Below are 12,761 nucleotides of genomic sequence, written 5' to 3'. Positions count from 1 at the left end.
ATTCCTGGGTGTCAGGGGTTCCTGCTCAGTAATAAACGGAGGTTTGGGGGGGAGTCCTTGGATAGGGGTGTCTGAGTGGGACTATTTCTCCCAGCAATGCCAGAGCAGCAGTGACTTGTGGGTGGGCAGGCTCCTTCCCTAGGGGGAGACAAGTAATGCTTATGAGTCACACCACCCAAAATACACGCAAAGTTCCATCGCCTTTTGCTGCAACCCAGATTGACAAGTTTGTTTGAAATTGTGATCCACAGGATATATTTATAATCTCACCTTAAAAAAAAAATCTTGCAGACACCCCTCACCCCCAGCCAGCAGCTCAGCAGGTGGGGCTTCTGCCAGCAAAGGGTGGTGGTTATGCCACCCCATGCTGCACTCATACCCAAGAGTCTGTAGGCTTGGTGGCCCCAGCAATGGAGGTGGGAAGCAGTCTAGCAGCTGAAACTGGGCGCGCAGCCCAGGAGCAGTGGCCGCCCGTTCACCCCGGATCGACCCCCAGCTATGGAATTTCATTTATTAAATGTCGAGGCAGCTGCTGGCAGCCACGTCGCTTGGCTGCCTTTGTTTCTTCGCTGTGTGGGCGCGTCTCGAGCACGTGGCAGCCAGGGCGTTCAGACCAAAGGGAAAGCGACCTGGGCTTCGTGTCGGTAGCCGGCCATCTGGCAAAAGGGCAACCTAGCCTCCAAATGCATGCTGGCCTCTCTCTTGGAATACAGGGTGTGCAGGGGAAGAATGATTCACGTCCCCCCGCCCCGGCCACCCTATCTCCCTATTGGCTCAGGGACTGCCAGGGAGGGGCCCTGGCTTACACCGTCCAAACTTTGTTGCAGAACCCCCAACCTCACCACTGCCAAGCTTTAGAGCCTGAAGAAGGGGAAGAAGGGTTTCTGGCTTCCCCGAAGCTGTCACCATCCCAGGAACAGAACAGCTCAAATGAATGGAATCACACACAAGGTTCTGAAAACGATTTAATGATGCATTCCCGCGACCTCTCCTGGTTGCCCCCTCCTTTCTCTGGCCCCCTCCTCAACTCGGGCTGCAATCACGACACTCTGCTGACCCCTGGCGGTGGAGGTGGGCTGCGGCCCTGGGCTGCAGAGCCGCCTGCCGGCTCCTCCCAGGCTGCAGAAAGGGGCGAGGCCGTCTACTCCTCCCTCAGTCCTCCCGGGCCTGGCACCGCTGGGTGAGCAGGAAGCAGGGGAGAACAACACACAAAGAAACCCAAGAAGGGCGCAAGGAGTTTGCAAGCTTTTGCTGTCACCTCCCACACAAACACTCTCTAGTTTGTTGTTCTAAGTCGGGTTGTCCAGGAATTCCTTATTTCTGCCTTGAGGTGGGCTCGAGGAAGGCAACATATTCGTTCCTACCACCTGCCTCAGCCTGGTTGAAGGAGAGAGGGGCCGTTTTCAGGCAGTTCGTACCCTTAGCTTATCCCATGAGGTAGTTATCTGATCCCAGTTTAGAGGTGAGTGGGCCCAGAAACTCAGAAGGACGAGCAATTTGTTTAAGATCAAGCAATTGTTATGGTATTTACATACAACTCTCTTGACATTTTCTCTCCCAAGGCATCTTGGTCCTTTTACCATTTGCAGGTGGCCGACACAGAGGCCAATTTGACTTTGACCACACTCTCTGCAAGGGCTTCTTGTGGAAGCGCTTGTCTCTCTGCTCATTCAGGAAGGAGGCAATCTGGACTCAGTCATTTCTTTTAGGCAGGGACCCACATGGGATGGAGGTGGGGAAGTGCCACCTGCTGCTGCTGTCTTTGCTCAACCTCATCCTGGTTCTTGCTGAGCAATGAAGGGGAAAGACTGTCTTCTTCGCCTCATAAGACAACCTCTTTTCCAATGTGATGTGTGGAAGTTGGGGTTTAATTTTCTGAGAGAGCAAAGATTTGAGAAATATTTCGATTATCAGATCCCTGGCTGCTTCAATGACCCTTGGTACTTTACCCTCCCTGGGACCCAAGCTCACTTCTGCAGGCCACAGTCCCCCGACCCAACCCTTCAGGTCAGACCTCAAAGCCTCCCCCATTTCCTTGCAAAAGGCAACATGCCAAAGGGTGGAGGCGCGCCCCAACCCACCTGGCATCCAAGTAAGGCCTCCGCTTCGGCTGAGGCTGACTCTCTGTCCACCCTCCCAGGAAATCAGTTCCAGACCATCTCTGGTCATCCGAAACGCACAGTTCTACCAGGCGGACTACAAGCCCCATGATGCTGCGGGGCCGAGCTGTATCTAGCCCAGCTCGGCGCACCCGGGTCCCCTCCTCTCTTCCCCGCATCCGTTTGTCCCTCACCGTCCGCTCAGGCTGAGGGCCGGGCTATGCGGCTTAGGGGAGCCGGAGGGTGCGGGCGCGCGTCCCTGCGGCGACGGCGGCGACCCCGGGGCCGGCGCCCCGTGCGCCCCCGCTCCAGCTGCGGGTCCCTGCTCCCTCCGGCGAGAGGCGTCTTTGTGTGCGGGGGTGTGGGAGGGGAGGCGCGAGGCCGCGTGCCGCCGAGTGCCCGCTCCCTCCCAGGGCGGGTGGGGGCTGCTCCGCGCCTCCCGCCGCCGCCTCCCGAGGACGCCCGCCGCCCGCACCACGCCGGGCGCGCCGCCCCCGCCCGCCGCCGCCGCTCGCACATGCCCGAGCCGCAGCCCCGCGAGCAGCTAGCTCCGGCCGTCCGCCCCGCGGCCCCGGGCCCGGGCTCCCGCGCCGTCCCTCCCCGCGGGCCGGGCGCCGCGGCCCCGGCATGAGGAGCGGGCGATGATCCCCGCCAACGCCTCCGCCAGGAAGGGGCCCGAGGGCAAGTACCCGCTGCACTACCTCGTGTGGCACAACCGCCACCGGGAGCTGGAGAAGGAGGTCCGCGCCGGCCAGGTAGGAGCGCCGTCGGGGACCATGGCCCCGCACGCCCGCGCGGCTTGGGGAGGGGGCGCGGCGCCACCTGTCCCGCCTCCCCGGCTAGTTTGCAGCGCTTCTTTGTTTGCAGCTGCCGCTTTTGTGCTTGTTGACCTGAAGTGGGTGATGGCAGCAGCCCCCGCCTGCTTCTCTGGTTCCAGGACCAGTGGCCCACACGTGTTCCGGGCCCTCCGAGACTGGTGTGGAGGGGCCCTGTGTTCTTCTCCGTTGGGGCTTGAAGGGATTACAGGGAGGGGTTGTCGGATCTGTCTGTGCTCCATGTGGTGGGAGAGTCCACCCTACTCCATCTAGGCGCGACATGACATCTCCGCGTGAATGTGCAGAGATGGGAAAGGCCTGCGTGGGGTGGGGGCCCACACAGATCGGGGAACAAGCTGTGTGGCACCCGCGGGCATTCCAGCCCCACCCAGTGCCCTCTCACTTCCTGGTGAACCAGGTCTCTATTTGTTTAGAGTGGACAGAGTCTATGGGTGCTTCAGATCCCAGCCCTGGCTTCGGAGCCAGGAATGAGAAAGACCCTTCTGGGATGCTCCGGAGGGCCTTGTCCAGGTGCTGAAAGGCGCTCTCCTGCCTCTTGGTGCTAGGGCCTACCTTCTCACCGTGGAGGAAGCCAGGGGGCCATAGGAAGGACTTGAGGTCCTGCACAGAACAGGGGTTCCCTGCTTTCTGCCAATCATAGAAACCTGTGGGTCAGACAGCTTTGGGTTGGGCAGCGACTTCAAAGAAGCCGGGGAGCCAGAAGTGGCAGTGCATGCCTGTAGTCTCAGCACCGGGGAGGCAGAGGCAGGAGGGTTGTTACAAGTGTAAGGCCAGCTGGTGGACTTCATGTTGCAGAGCAGCCGGGGCTACATAGTATCAGGTACATCTGTATCTGAAAACCCAACCGAGCAGGAAGCCTGGGGGATGGTTTCTCCGTCAGGTCATTCTTCGGGATAAGGGTGGGTGCAAAGTCACCAATAGTCCTTAATTCTGCCTTGCCACCCCAGCTGGCAACTGGCAAAGCAGTCACGGTGCCAACATTACCCTCCACCCCCTCAGGCGAAGCAGTGGGCAGAGCTGGGCCCAGGCTACCCTGGATTGCTTAAAGATTCAAATTTGCAGGCTCGATTAGGGTCTGAAGCTTAGGGGCCGTAGGTCCACTTCCTACATCATGGTAGCTCAGTTCGAAGACCTATCTAATTCCCAAGGGAAGGGGCCAAGGCTGGACATCAGACTGTGAAGCAGAGAGGGCTGGCCTGTCTGACATTCACTCCGAGCCTCCAGACCAGTACAGCATTCGGCTCTGCATTGCATCCCGTTTAATAATAACATAACCCGGGTCTGCAAGGCTCTGGGCCGGCCTAGGGGTTCACTTCCTTTCTGCCTCTGCTTCCACCAGGTCCTCCCAAGTTAGTTTATCTGTCATAAGGGCTTTGTAAAGACAGGAGGTCAGAGAGCCTGGGAGAGCAAATCCAAGGTCCCAATGCCTGCCCTGGAGGAGATTTGGTTCTGGGATTACAGTGTGCGGAACACAGGACGTAAAGATCCAATCCGGCTTTCTCTGGCTGCTCTTCATTTTCCTTGCCTGAGGAAGTCCCTAAAGATCTAGGGATTGTTAGAAGACTAGAAACTGAATCCTGAGTGCCTCAGCTCTCCTCCCTTATCCAAAGGGTGTGGGTGGTCCTTTTCCTAAAAACGAGAGAGGAGTGGAATGTTTCAGAAAAGGGCTTTTTCATTAAGACCTCTGCTGACAGACCTCAAGTCAGCCATCTTGCCGGAGGTTGGACTGGGGAGCTGCTGAAGTCATGGTGGCCAGGGCTGTTTAGACATTCCTCTCAAGCTCTGGCTGCCATAGTAGCTAGGTACCATGCTCACCTTATTCTGGCCCTGGTGAGTTAATGTGACATTGAAATGGACACCAGCCTCGCCTGTTCTTGATCCAAGCCAGGAGAATATAGGGCACCAGTTACATTAACTCTTGTTCATCCATGGGGAGTCCAAGCAAGGTACCCTCCCTCCCTCCAGAACACCAGGAAGCAACACGTCAGTCAGCCTGGATGGGAGAGTCCCTGGCTGTACCTTAACCCCAGGGCTGACCCAGAGCGACACTTGGATTCAAATGTGCACTCTATCATCTTTGGGGAATTATGATGTCCTCTCAGAGGACAAACCTGGGGTTGAGTCACCTGAGGTCATTATTAGAGCACTCCTGTAGACTCTTATCATCCAGATGGTGTGTGGGGGTCCCTGACCTCAAGAGCTCCTGGCACAAGCCACCGTAGAAACCCGCCAGGCTTTCCTCAAGCACTTGGCAGCCGGGGCTCCTTGGTCCTTGCTTGGCATAGCTGCTTTTGCTTTGCTCCAACAAAGGCCTGCAGAGGCCTCCCGTGGGCAGGCCTGGCAATGCTGGCTGGCTGAGTAGGGCTGAACAGAGAGCTTTCCGAGTGGCTCAGCTCCTGGGGGCTCTTCTGGGAGTGGTGAGCAGTTAAGAGGTGCTGGGCTGGAAGGAACCTAGCCGGAGCCTGGCACCCTGCCAGGCAGGAGAGCTGGTGGTTGGGAGCAGTTTATGTCACTTCTCCTCAGCCTGGCATGGCCCAGGTTCTGGAGTCATGAGTTCCCTCAGGGTGAGGGAGCAGGGATGGCCCTGGGAATAGGATTGTTCTCCTCACAGCAAGGATTCTGAAGGGGGTCCTACTAGGGCCTTGGGAATCATTGCGTTTTGTTTGTTTGTTTGTTTCTGGGGCTGCCTCTGTCCTGGCCCTTCGTCCGGCTTTCTCCATTCATCTTTTCCACTTAGAGCTCAGTGAGATGGGGTTGTGGGACCCTGCTAAAAGTACCAGTTATGGGGGTGGGGGAGATGGCTCAGTGACTAAGAGCACTGGCTGCTTTTCCAGAGGACCTGGGTTTAATTCTCAGCACCTATATGGCAGCTCACAATTGCCATATAGGTAACTCAAGTTCCAGGGGATCTAACACCTTCACACACACAAACATGCAGGCAAAACACCAATGCACATGAATTAAAAAGAAGTACCAGTTATGAAGGGAACCTCGGGGGTGGGGTGGGGGAGGGATACGGGACACCTAGGACCTGCAGAACAGTAGGCAGGCCTGGGTGTGGGCTAACACCACATTTAGTAAGCTAGGAAGGTCAGCAGAGAGAGCCACAAACCTCAAAAGCCTCCATTCATCCAAATCAGTGAGTTCTGGGATGGAAGGAAGGAAGGGTCACAGCTGGATGGAAGGGTGGAGAGTCAGTCCCCCTCCCCGCCCCCCTTCCCTGTGACCACAGTACTCCTGTACCCCGTGCACTCTGAGAAGATACGCTCAACCCTCATTACCCCTGAGACAGCTCAGGCATGCCTGTCCCTGTGCCCCATGTTCGGTGGGCAGCTCTCAGAAGCAATGACAAAATCAGACTCCAGCCATTTTTCCTAGGACTGGGGAGGAGGGGTGGGTGGGCAGCCGGCAGGGGAGAGAGAGGAGGCCCAGTGGCCAAGGCTCTTGGAGCTCCCGCCCTTCTCCGTGCTCAGATTTACTGTATATTTGGCAAGTGTTGTTGGTTTTTTTTTGGTTTTTCGAGACAGGGCTTCTCTGTGTAGTCCTGGCTGTCCTGGAACTCACTCTGTAGACCAGGCTGGCCTCGAACTCAGAAATCTGCCTGCCTCTGCCTCCCGAGTGCTGGGATTAAAGGCGTGCGCCACCACGTCCGGCCTTTGGCAAGTGTTTTTAAGGCTTTACTTGACAAACGGTTTTTGTCCATGCTGAAAGAGTTTGAAAAAACACCCTGCTAGTGCGTGTGGGTGTTTAGACTGAGTGTGCCCTTACCAAGCACACATTACACAAGGGAGCTCCTGCAGGGCTAGAGAGCCGCTAGGCACACCTATGCCTGTGTGGTTGAGGGTGCACAGGTTCAGGGGTGTCAGTAGGACGAGCACTGGAAGCGGTGCGGGCCGGTGTGAGGGTGCACGGGGTGCTGCTCCTGGGTGGGGGCAGGGAAGCTTCTGCCCAGGGAGCCCCAGCCCTTACATCTAAGGACTTCTGCTTTGATTCCCTCTGAGCCTGCTGGGTCCAGGAGGCTCTTCTCTCTCTGTGGGGAGGGCCGGTGTTGGGTTTCATGGAAACCTTTTCATTGCGGCAATTAAACAAACAGCTGTGAGCTTTTGCAGACGAAATTAATGAATTCTCCCACCTGGGTCCAGGGCAAAGTGCCACTTGTGCTGTAGGCCCTGCTCTGGATAGGAGAGGAGAGCTGCTTTAGGGTCTGGGTCGGTGCACGGGGGGTCCAGATGGGCCCTGGAATCAGTGTTGCCTGAGGGCAGATGCTGGGAACAGTCTGAGGAGTTGGGTAGGGAAAGGTGTCCACCTTGCAGGTCTAGTCTGCAGAGCTGAGAGCTGAGGCCCACAGGGGCCCTGGGCCCAGGCAGAGTGCCTGCTGGTTCCCTGTGGCCTCGTTAGCTACCTTAGCAAGGGCATCAGGGGAAGGGTGGGGGAATGCCCAGTAGCTCACCTGAAACCCTGGGGGAAGTACCTGTTGGATTGTTTAAAAAATTTATTCACCTCTTTGAAAAAAAATTATTACTAGTTGGAGAGATAGCTCAGTGCCTAAGAGGAGTTGCTGCTCTTGCAGAGGACCTGGGTTCATTTAACCTCCCCTGCCCCCCCCCCCCAAAACAAACCAAAAACCCCACATGGTAACTCACAACCATCTATGAGCAGTTTCAGGGACCCAGTACCCTTTTCTGGCCGCCTTCACAGGCACAAGAATACACACAGTGCCCAGACATACATGTAGGAAAAACATCCAGACAAGTAAAAAGTAAAAAATAAAGAAAAAGAAAATTTTAGCTGGGCAGCAGTGGTGTGAGTTCGAGGCCAGCCTCATCTACAGAGCAAGTTCTAGGACAGCTAGGGCTACATAGAGAAACCTAGTCTCAGAAACAAAAAAGAGAAAATGTTATTACACTCATCTGTGTGCGCGCGCACACACACACACACACACATGCGTAAGCGCATGCCACAACAGAGATGTCAAGTCCTGAGCCCATTTGTGTTTTAGAACCGTGGTTTAAGGTATGTTTATGCCTGTGCACATGTACCAGTGCCAGCACACCTGGCCTTGAAATTGTCTTTTAAAAAAGGTTTATTTTTATTTGTGTGTGTCTGCAATTCTGGGAGGACAAGCTCTGGGATGCCAGAAGACACATCAGATCTTGGAGCTGGACTTCCAGGCACTTGTGAGCTACCTGACGTGGATGTTGGTCCTCATGATGGGACATCAACACCATGAACCACTGGACGGTCTTTCTCTCATGCACCCAAATAAATGTCTTAGTTTTGACAAGTGAATTCATTTTCATGGTTTAACATATTTAGTTGTTTATAGGAGGTTTTTTTTTTAAGTTAAAAATATTTATTTTATTTTAAAATTGTGTGTCTGCATGTGGGTATGTGCTGTGAGTGCAGGTGTCTGAGGAGGCGTGAACCCCTCTGGGGGTGTTCAGTCTGGGTGTGGCCTCCAGAGCAGTGCTTTGAGCACCCACCCTCTCCCCAGCTCTTGGGTTTCTACCGAGACAGCTTCCTGTCTTCCACTACCCACCGCCTGTACTCACTGGGCTCACCTGTGTAATTACAAATACTCCCAGAAGTATATCTCTTGGTTTATCACTCTCATGCTTTTTAAAATTATTATTACTCTCTCCTGACCCTCAATGTAGTCATCTGTGCATTTATTTAACAAATGTGCATTAGCCACTGGTTACAGGCCAGATGCTGTCCAGGGCCTGGGAAGACACTGATGAGCAAAATAGGCAGGATCCAGCCTTGCAGTGTGCAGAGCCTGAGTGAGGGACACTGAGAGCAAAGGAGCCTGGGGTGCTGCAGAGATTGAGACAGGATAAGGGACAGCGGAGAGATAAGCAGCAACTGTCACCTCAGGTTGGTTGTCAGGGCAGACTAAGCTAAGGATGTGACATTTGGTGGCAACCAGAAGTGAGAGAGAAAGGTTCTATAGGCACTCAGCTTGTTTGTGTTGCTGTGACAGAATTTCTGATGGCTTAGGGCTGTGGCCCTGTGGTACAGCACTTGCCTAGCAGACAGCAAGACATACCCTGGCTTTGATTCCCCCACACCACCAAAACAAAACAAGAACCCTTTAGCATAACTGAAGACTTCACAAGGAACAGGGGTTGTTGTAGGTCACAGTAGCTGAGACTCTGGGAGCTGGGAAGGTCAAAGGGGGAGTTCAAGGAGCATCTGGCCTAGACCACCTGGCTGTGCCACAGTGGAGTGACTAAATCAGGGCATACAGAAGGAACACCGGGGTGGGATGGGGCGGAGAGCCAGGAAGCTGAACTCATGTGATAGTGACCAATTCTTGTGGGAGCTGATTCAGTCCCCTGAGACCCAGCCTGCTCTTGTGAGCCTGTCCTTCCCAGGGTGGTGCCCACACCTGAATCACCACCCTGTGGCCCGAGGCTCTCAGAAATCCGCTGCCTTTCTATCCTGATGTATGAGGGGGGACTGGGCTTCCAGCACATAAATCTTTGAGGGACAAATCATAATATTGGGGTATCCAAGGGATCATTTCTAAGATGACAGAGCAGGCTGGTAATAGGAGTGGGTGTGGGAGGGTGGGAGGGTGGGTGAGGTAAATGAGTTTCAGAAGTCCAGGGCTAGGGTTCTGCACTAACACACAAAAACCCACCAGAGAGCTTTGTGCTAAAGTGTGTCAAGTCCTGAGCAAATTTCATTTCATTTTATTTATCTTATTTTATGTCTAGGAGTGCTTTGCCTGCCTGTATGTATGTGTATCACATACATGCCTGGCATCCTCAGAGGTCAGAGGAGACCATCAGATCCACTGGAACTGGAGTTACTGGTTATTGTGAGATACCATTTAGGAGCTGGGACCTGAACGTGGCTCCTCAACAAGAGCAACTCATGTTTCTAACCACTGAGCTGCCTCTCTGCTTTCGCTGCATTCAGTTTGGCTTGGTCATGTGGAGGCATGAGAGAGGTGACATGAAGAGAGATGGGGAGACTGAGGTGCCATGTGACAGGTCCGTGGCTGGGAGCAGCGTGGTAGCCTGAGTGCTGGGAACTGAGGGAGATCTAGTTCTACGCTGAAGGTTGAGCCTACAGGTCATGCTAGTGGGTTGGTTAAATATGGAGGGTGAAGGAAAGAGAGGATATACAGGTTTTTATTTTTAAAGGTTTAATATCTCTCTCTCTCTCTCTCTCTCTCTCTCTCTCTCTCTCTCTCTCTCTCTCTCTCTCTCTCTCGGCATGAGTACGTCACTGTACACGAGTTGAGGTCAGAGGACAATTTTGGAAGTCAGTTCTCTCCCTTCGGCGCGTAGGTCCTTGAGATCGGCCTTGGGTGATTAGGTTTGATGGCAGGTGCCATTACCTGCAGAGCCGTCTTGCCGCAAGCCTGTGCTGTACGCTTTAACCTGAATGTGCAGTGAAGGGAGGCGCTGTCCACTGTGAGAGGAGCCAGGGGCAGCTGCCGGGGGGGAAAGTGCAGAAGATGCTTCCCAAGTGAGCACAGGGCAGCGAGCAAAGACTGGAGTCACAGGAGGCAGGGGCACTCAGTCATCTTCCCATCCTTTCCTGAGGGTGCACATTGCTGCCCCCACCAGGTTCCTTTCACTGCCTGCAGAGGCAGTCTCCGTGGGACCCCGGCCACCTCCCAGCATCTCATTGTCTACTTGGGTTGGTTTCACAATGGACACTTTGTCTCCGGTGGCTAGTCCCATGTGGCTGCAGGGATACTTGTGAGGGTGGGGTGTGGAGCTCACTGACATATAGGACAACTGGGCATCATGGGGACTCCAAACATCTCTATTCAGAGGTCATTGGGGCCATCACTTCCTCCAAGGAAGAACTCTACCTTACCTGGGTGGAGGGGTGGGACGGTGGAAAGAAGACACAACGGCATTCTGGCTGCTGATAGCTTGGATCCAGTGGAAGGGGCACCAGTGTTGTGTCCTATAACCTTGTCCTTTGCTGTGGTCAGTGTCCCCAAGTCCAGCACACTTCCTGCTGATGAGCTTGGGGTGACCTGGCTTGCTGTTCTGGGTTCCCTCCCCAACTGTGGACGCTGGCTTCCTCTGTTACACTAAAGTCAGACGTGAGTCTCAGCCACCGTCCATCTTCTGAAGATGTGTCAAGATTCTCATCCACTGACATCTCTTTATTCTTGTGGGTTTTAAATATTTTACTGACATTCTCATACTTGCAAATGTAACATTTTTGGCGTTCTCCACTCCTTTGTGTAGATCCGTGTCTCCATCTGGTATCATTTTCTTCCCACCTGACCGTTTTCCACACATCTTCTGGCAGTCGGTTCTCTTAGCTGTGGCCCACCACAGACTCCCCATTTCCCCTCCATTTTGGAAGAGTATTTTCATGAGGTATAGAGTTTTACGTGGAGTCTTCCTTTCCTCCACCCAGGCACTGTGAGCTTCCACTGCTGCCTTTGGGCTTGTATCCCTTCCACTGAGAAGCGAGAGAGAGGCACTTTCTGTTTGTCCAGCTGAGCCAGCCCTTTCTTTAGGGCTGTTTAGGTTTCCTGGTAGCGCCTTCCGTCTTACTGATGGTGAGGGGCCTGGCATCAGCTGATTATGGGGACATTGTGTTTCTCGGTTCTGTAGGTTTATCTTCGTAGTCATTTCCACAACAAATTGCCCCCAAAACGGATGAGTTAAAAGAAAAACTTACAGTTGAGGGTAGGAGCGCACGCCTTTGATCCCAGCACTTGGGAGGCAGAGGCAGGTGGAGCTCTGTGTATTCAAGGCCAGCCTGGTCTACAGAGCAAGTTCCAGGACAGCCAGGGCTACATAGTGAGGCCCTGTGTTGAAAAACAAAAAACAAAACCCTAAGACAAAAGACCCCAAATTTACTCTCAGAATTCTCAAGTGTCAGTAAGAGGCATATGCCTTCCATGTCTCTAGAGAAGACCCTGTCCCTGCCTGTTCCGACTTCCCGTAGCACCAGGCACCCAGTGCCTATGGTTGCATAGTCTTTGTCTCTATTTCTGTGTGTTCTGTAAAGACATTAGTCATTGGATTCTGGGGCCATCATGGCAATTTATGGTGATGGCACCTGGAGGTCCTTGACCTAGGTCTACAGATGTCAGGCTGTGTGTGGTAGCACACGCTTATAGTCCCAGTACTTGGGAGGCTGAGGTAAGAGGATCAAGGATCTAAGACTAGCCTTAGCTGCCTCCTGTGTTCAAGGCCAGCTAAGATGCTGTCTTAACTCCTCCCCACTACAATAACAACAACCAACTGAGGAGGGTGGAGGGGAGAGCAGTGTCAGTGCCAGCTTGGGCTTCATAGCGCAGGCTCACTCGGAAATCAGCAAAAGAAAACTCCAAGTATCACCACTGTCTGCTTTCTGAGTGTCTACTGAGTGCTCTTGCCTCTTGATTGCAGACCGTGTTTTCCATGACGTGTGTAGTAATTTTTGAAGAGTGGCTGTTTTTTTAAATGACATTGAGTTGGGATTTAATAACGGTTTAAATCTGAGAGTTAAGAGAAAGAGAGGCACGCCGCAGAAAGTAAGATACACCAGAGAGCATGCGTGGTTCGCTTTGGAGACAATCTCCGTACATAGTCCAAGCTATCTGAACTGCTACATTTGCCTCCTGTCCGTTAGGATTACAGGTCTGAGCCAACACATCCTGCATCCTATTTCATCTTCCAAGTGTTGACTGGATGTTGGATGTGCAGATGCATGTTAAATACCTAAATTTTTGTCTTCCTTTAAAAAGTAGTGGTTCTCAAGCCGGGCGTGGTGGCGCACGCCTTTAATCCCAGCACTTGGGAGGCAGAGGCAGGCGGATTTCTGAGTTCGAGGCCAGCCTGGTCTACAAAGTGAG

General features: G+C 53.8%; 2 protein-coding genes across 4 annotated transcripts in view; one reads left to right on the top strand and one right to left on the bottom strand.

Moving 5' to 3' along the window:
- Positions 1 to 950: 950 nt before the first annotated feature.
- On the bottom strand, positions 951 to 2,728 carry LOC110331820 (wiskott-Aldrich syndrome protein homolog). The gene is made up of 3 exons (XM_021212693.1): positions 2,677 to 2,728; positions 2,294 to 2,609; positions 951 to 1,875 (listed from the first exon to the last, which is right to left on the bottom strand). Exons 1-3 carry the CDS (start codon positions 2,726 to 2,728, stop codon positions 1,773 to 1,775), a joined length of 471 nt encoding a protein of 156 aa, XP_021068352.1. The 3' UTR covers positions 951 to 1,772.
- Positions 2,618 to 12,761, top strand: part of Ankrd13b (ankyrin repeat domain 13B) — a 19,271-nt gene continuing 9,127 nt past the window's right edge. For all 3 annotated transcript variants that reach the window (XM_021212593.2, XM_029545974.1, XM_029545975.1), the window contains exon 1: positions 2,618 to 2,854. In XM_021212593.2, the coding sequence (XP_021068252.1) occupies positions 2,741 to 2,854 (114 nt within the window). In that variant the 5' untranslated portion in view covers positions 2,618 to 2,740. The remainder of the gene's footprint in view (positions 2,855 to 12,761) is intronic.

Source organism: Mus pahari, chromosome 14 (genome assembly GCF_900095145.1).
Source record: "Mus pahari chromosome 14, PAHARI_EIJ_v1.1, whole genome shotgun sequence".
In the NCBI taxonomy this organism is placed as follows: Eukaryota; Metazoa; Chordata; class Mammalia; order Rodentia; family Muridae; genus Mus; species Mus pahari.
Note: the sequence above shows the minus strand (reverse complement) of the source record. Positions and strands in the feature narration are given on the sequence as shown.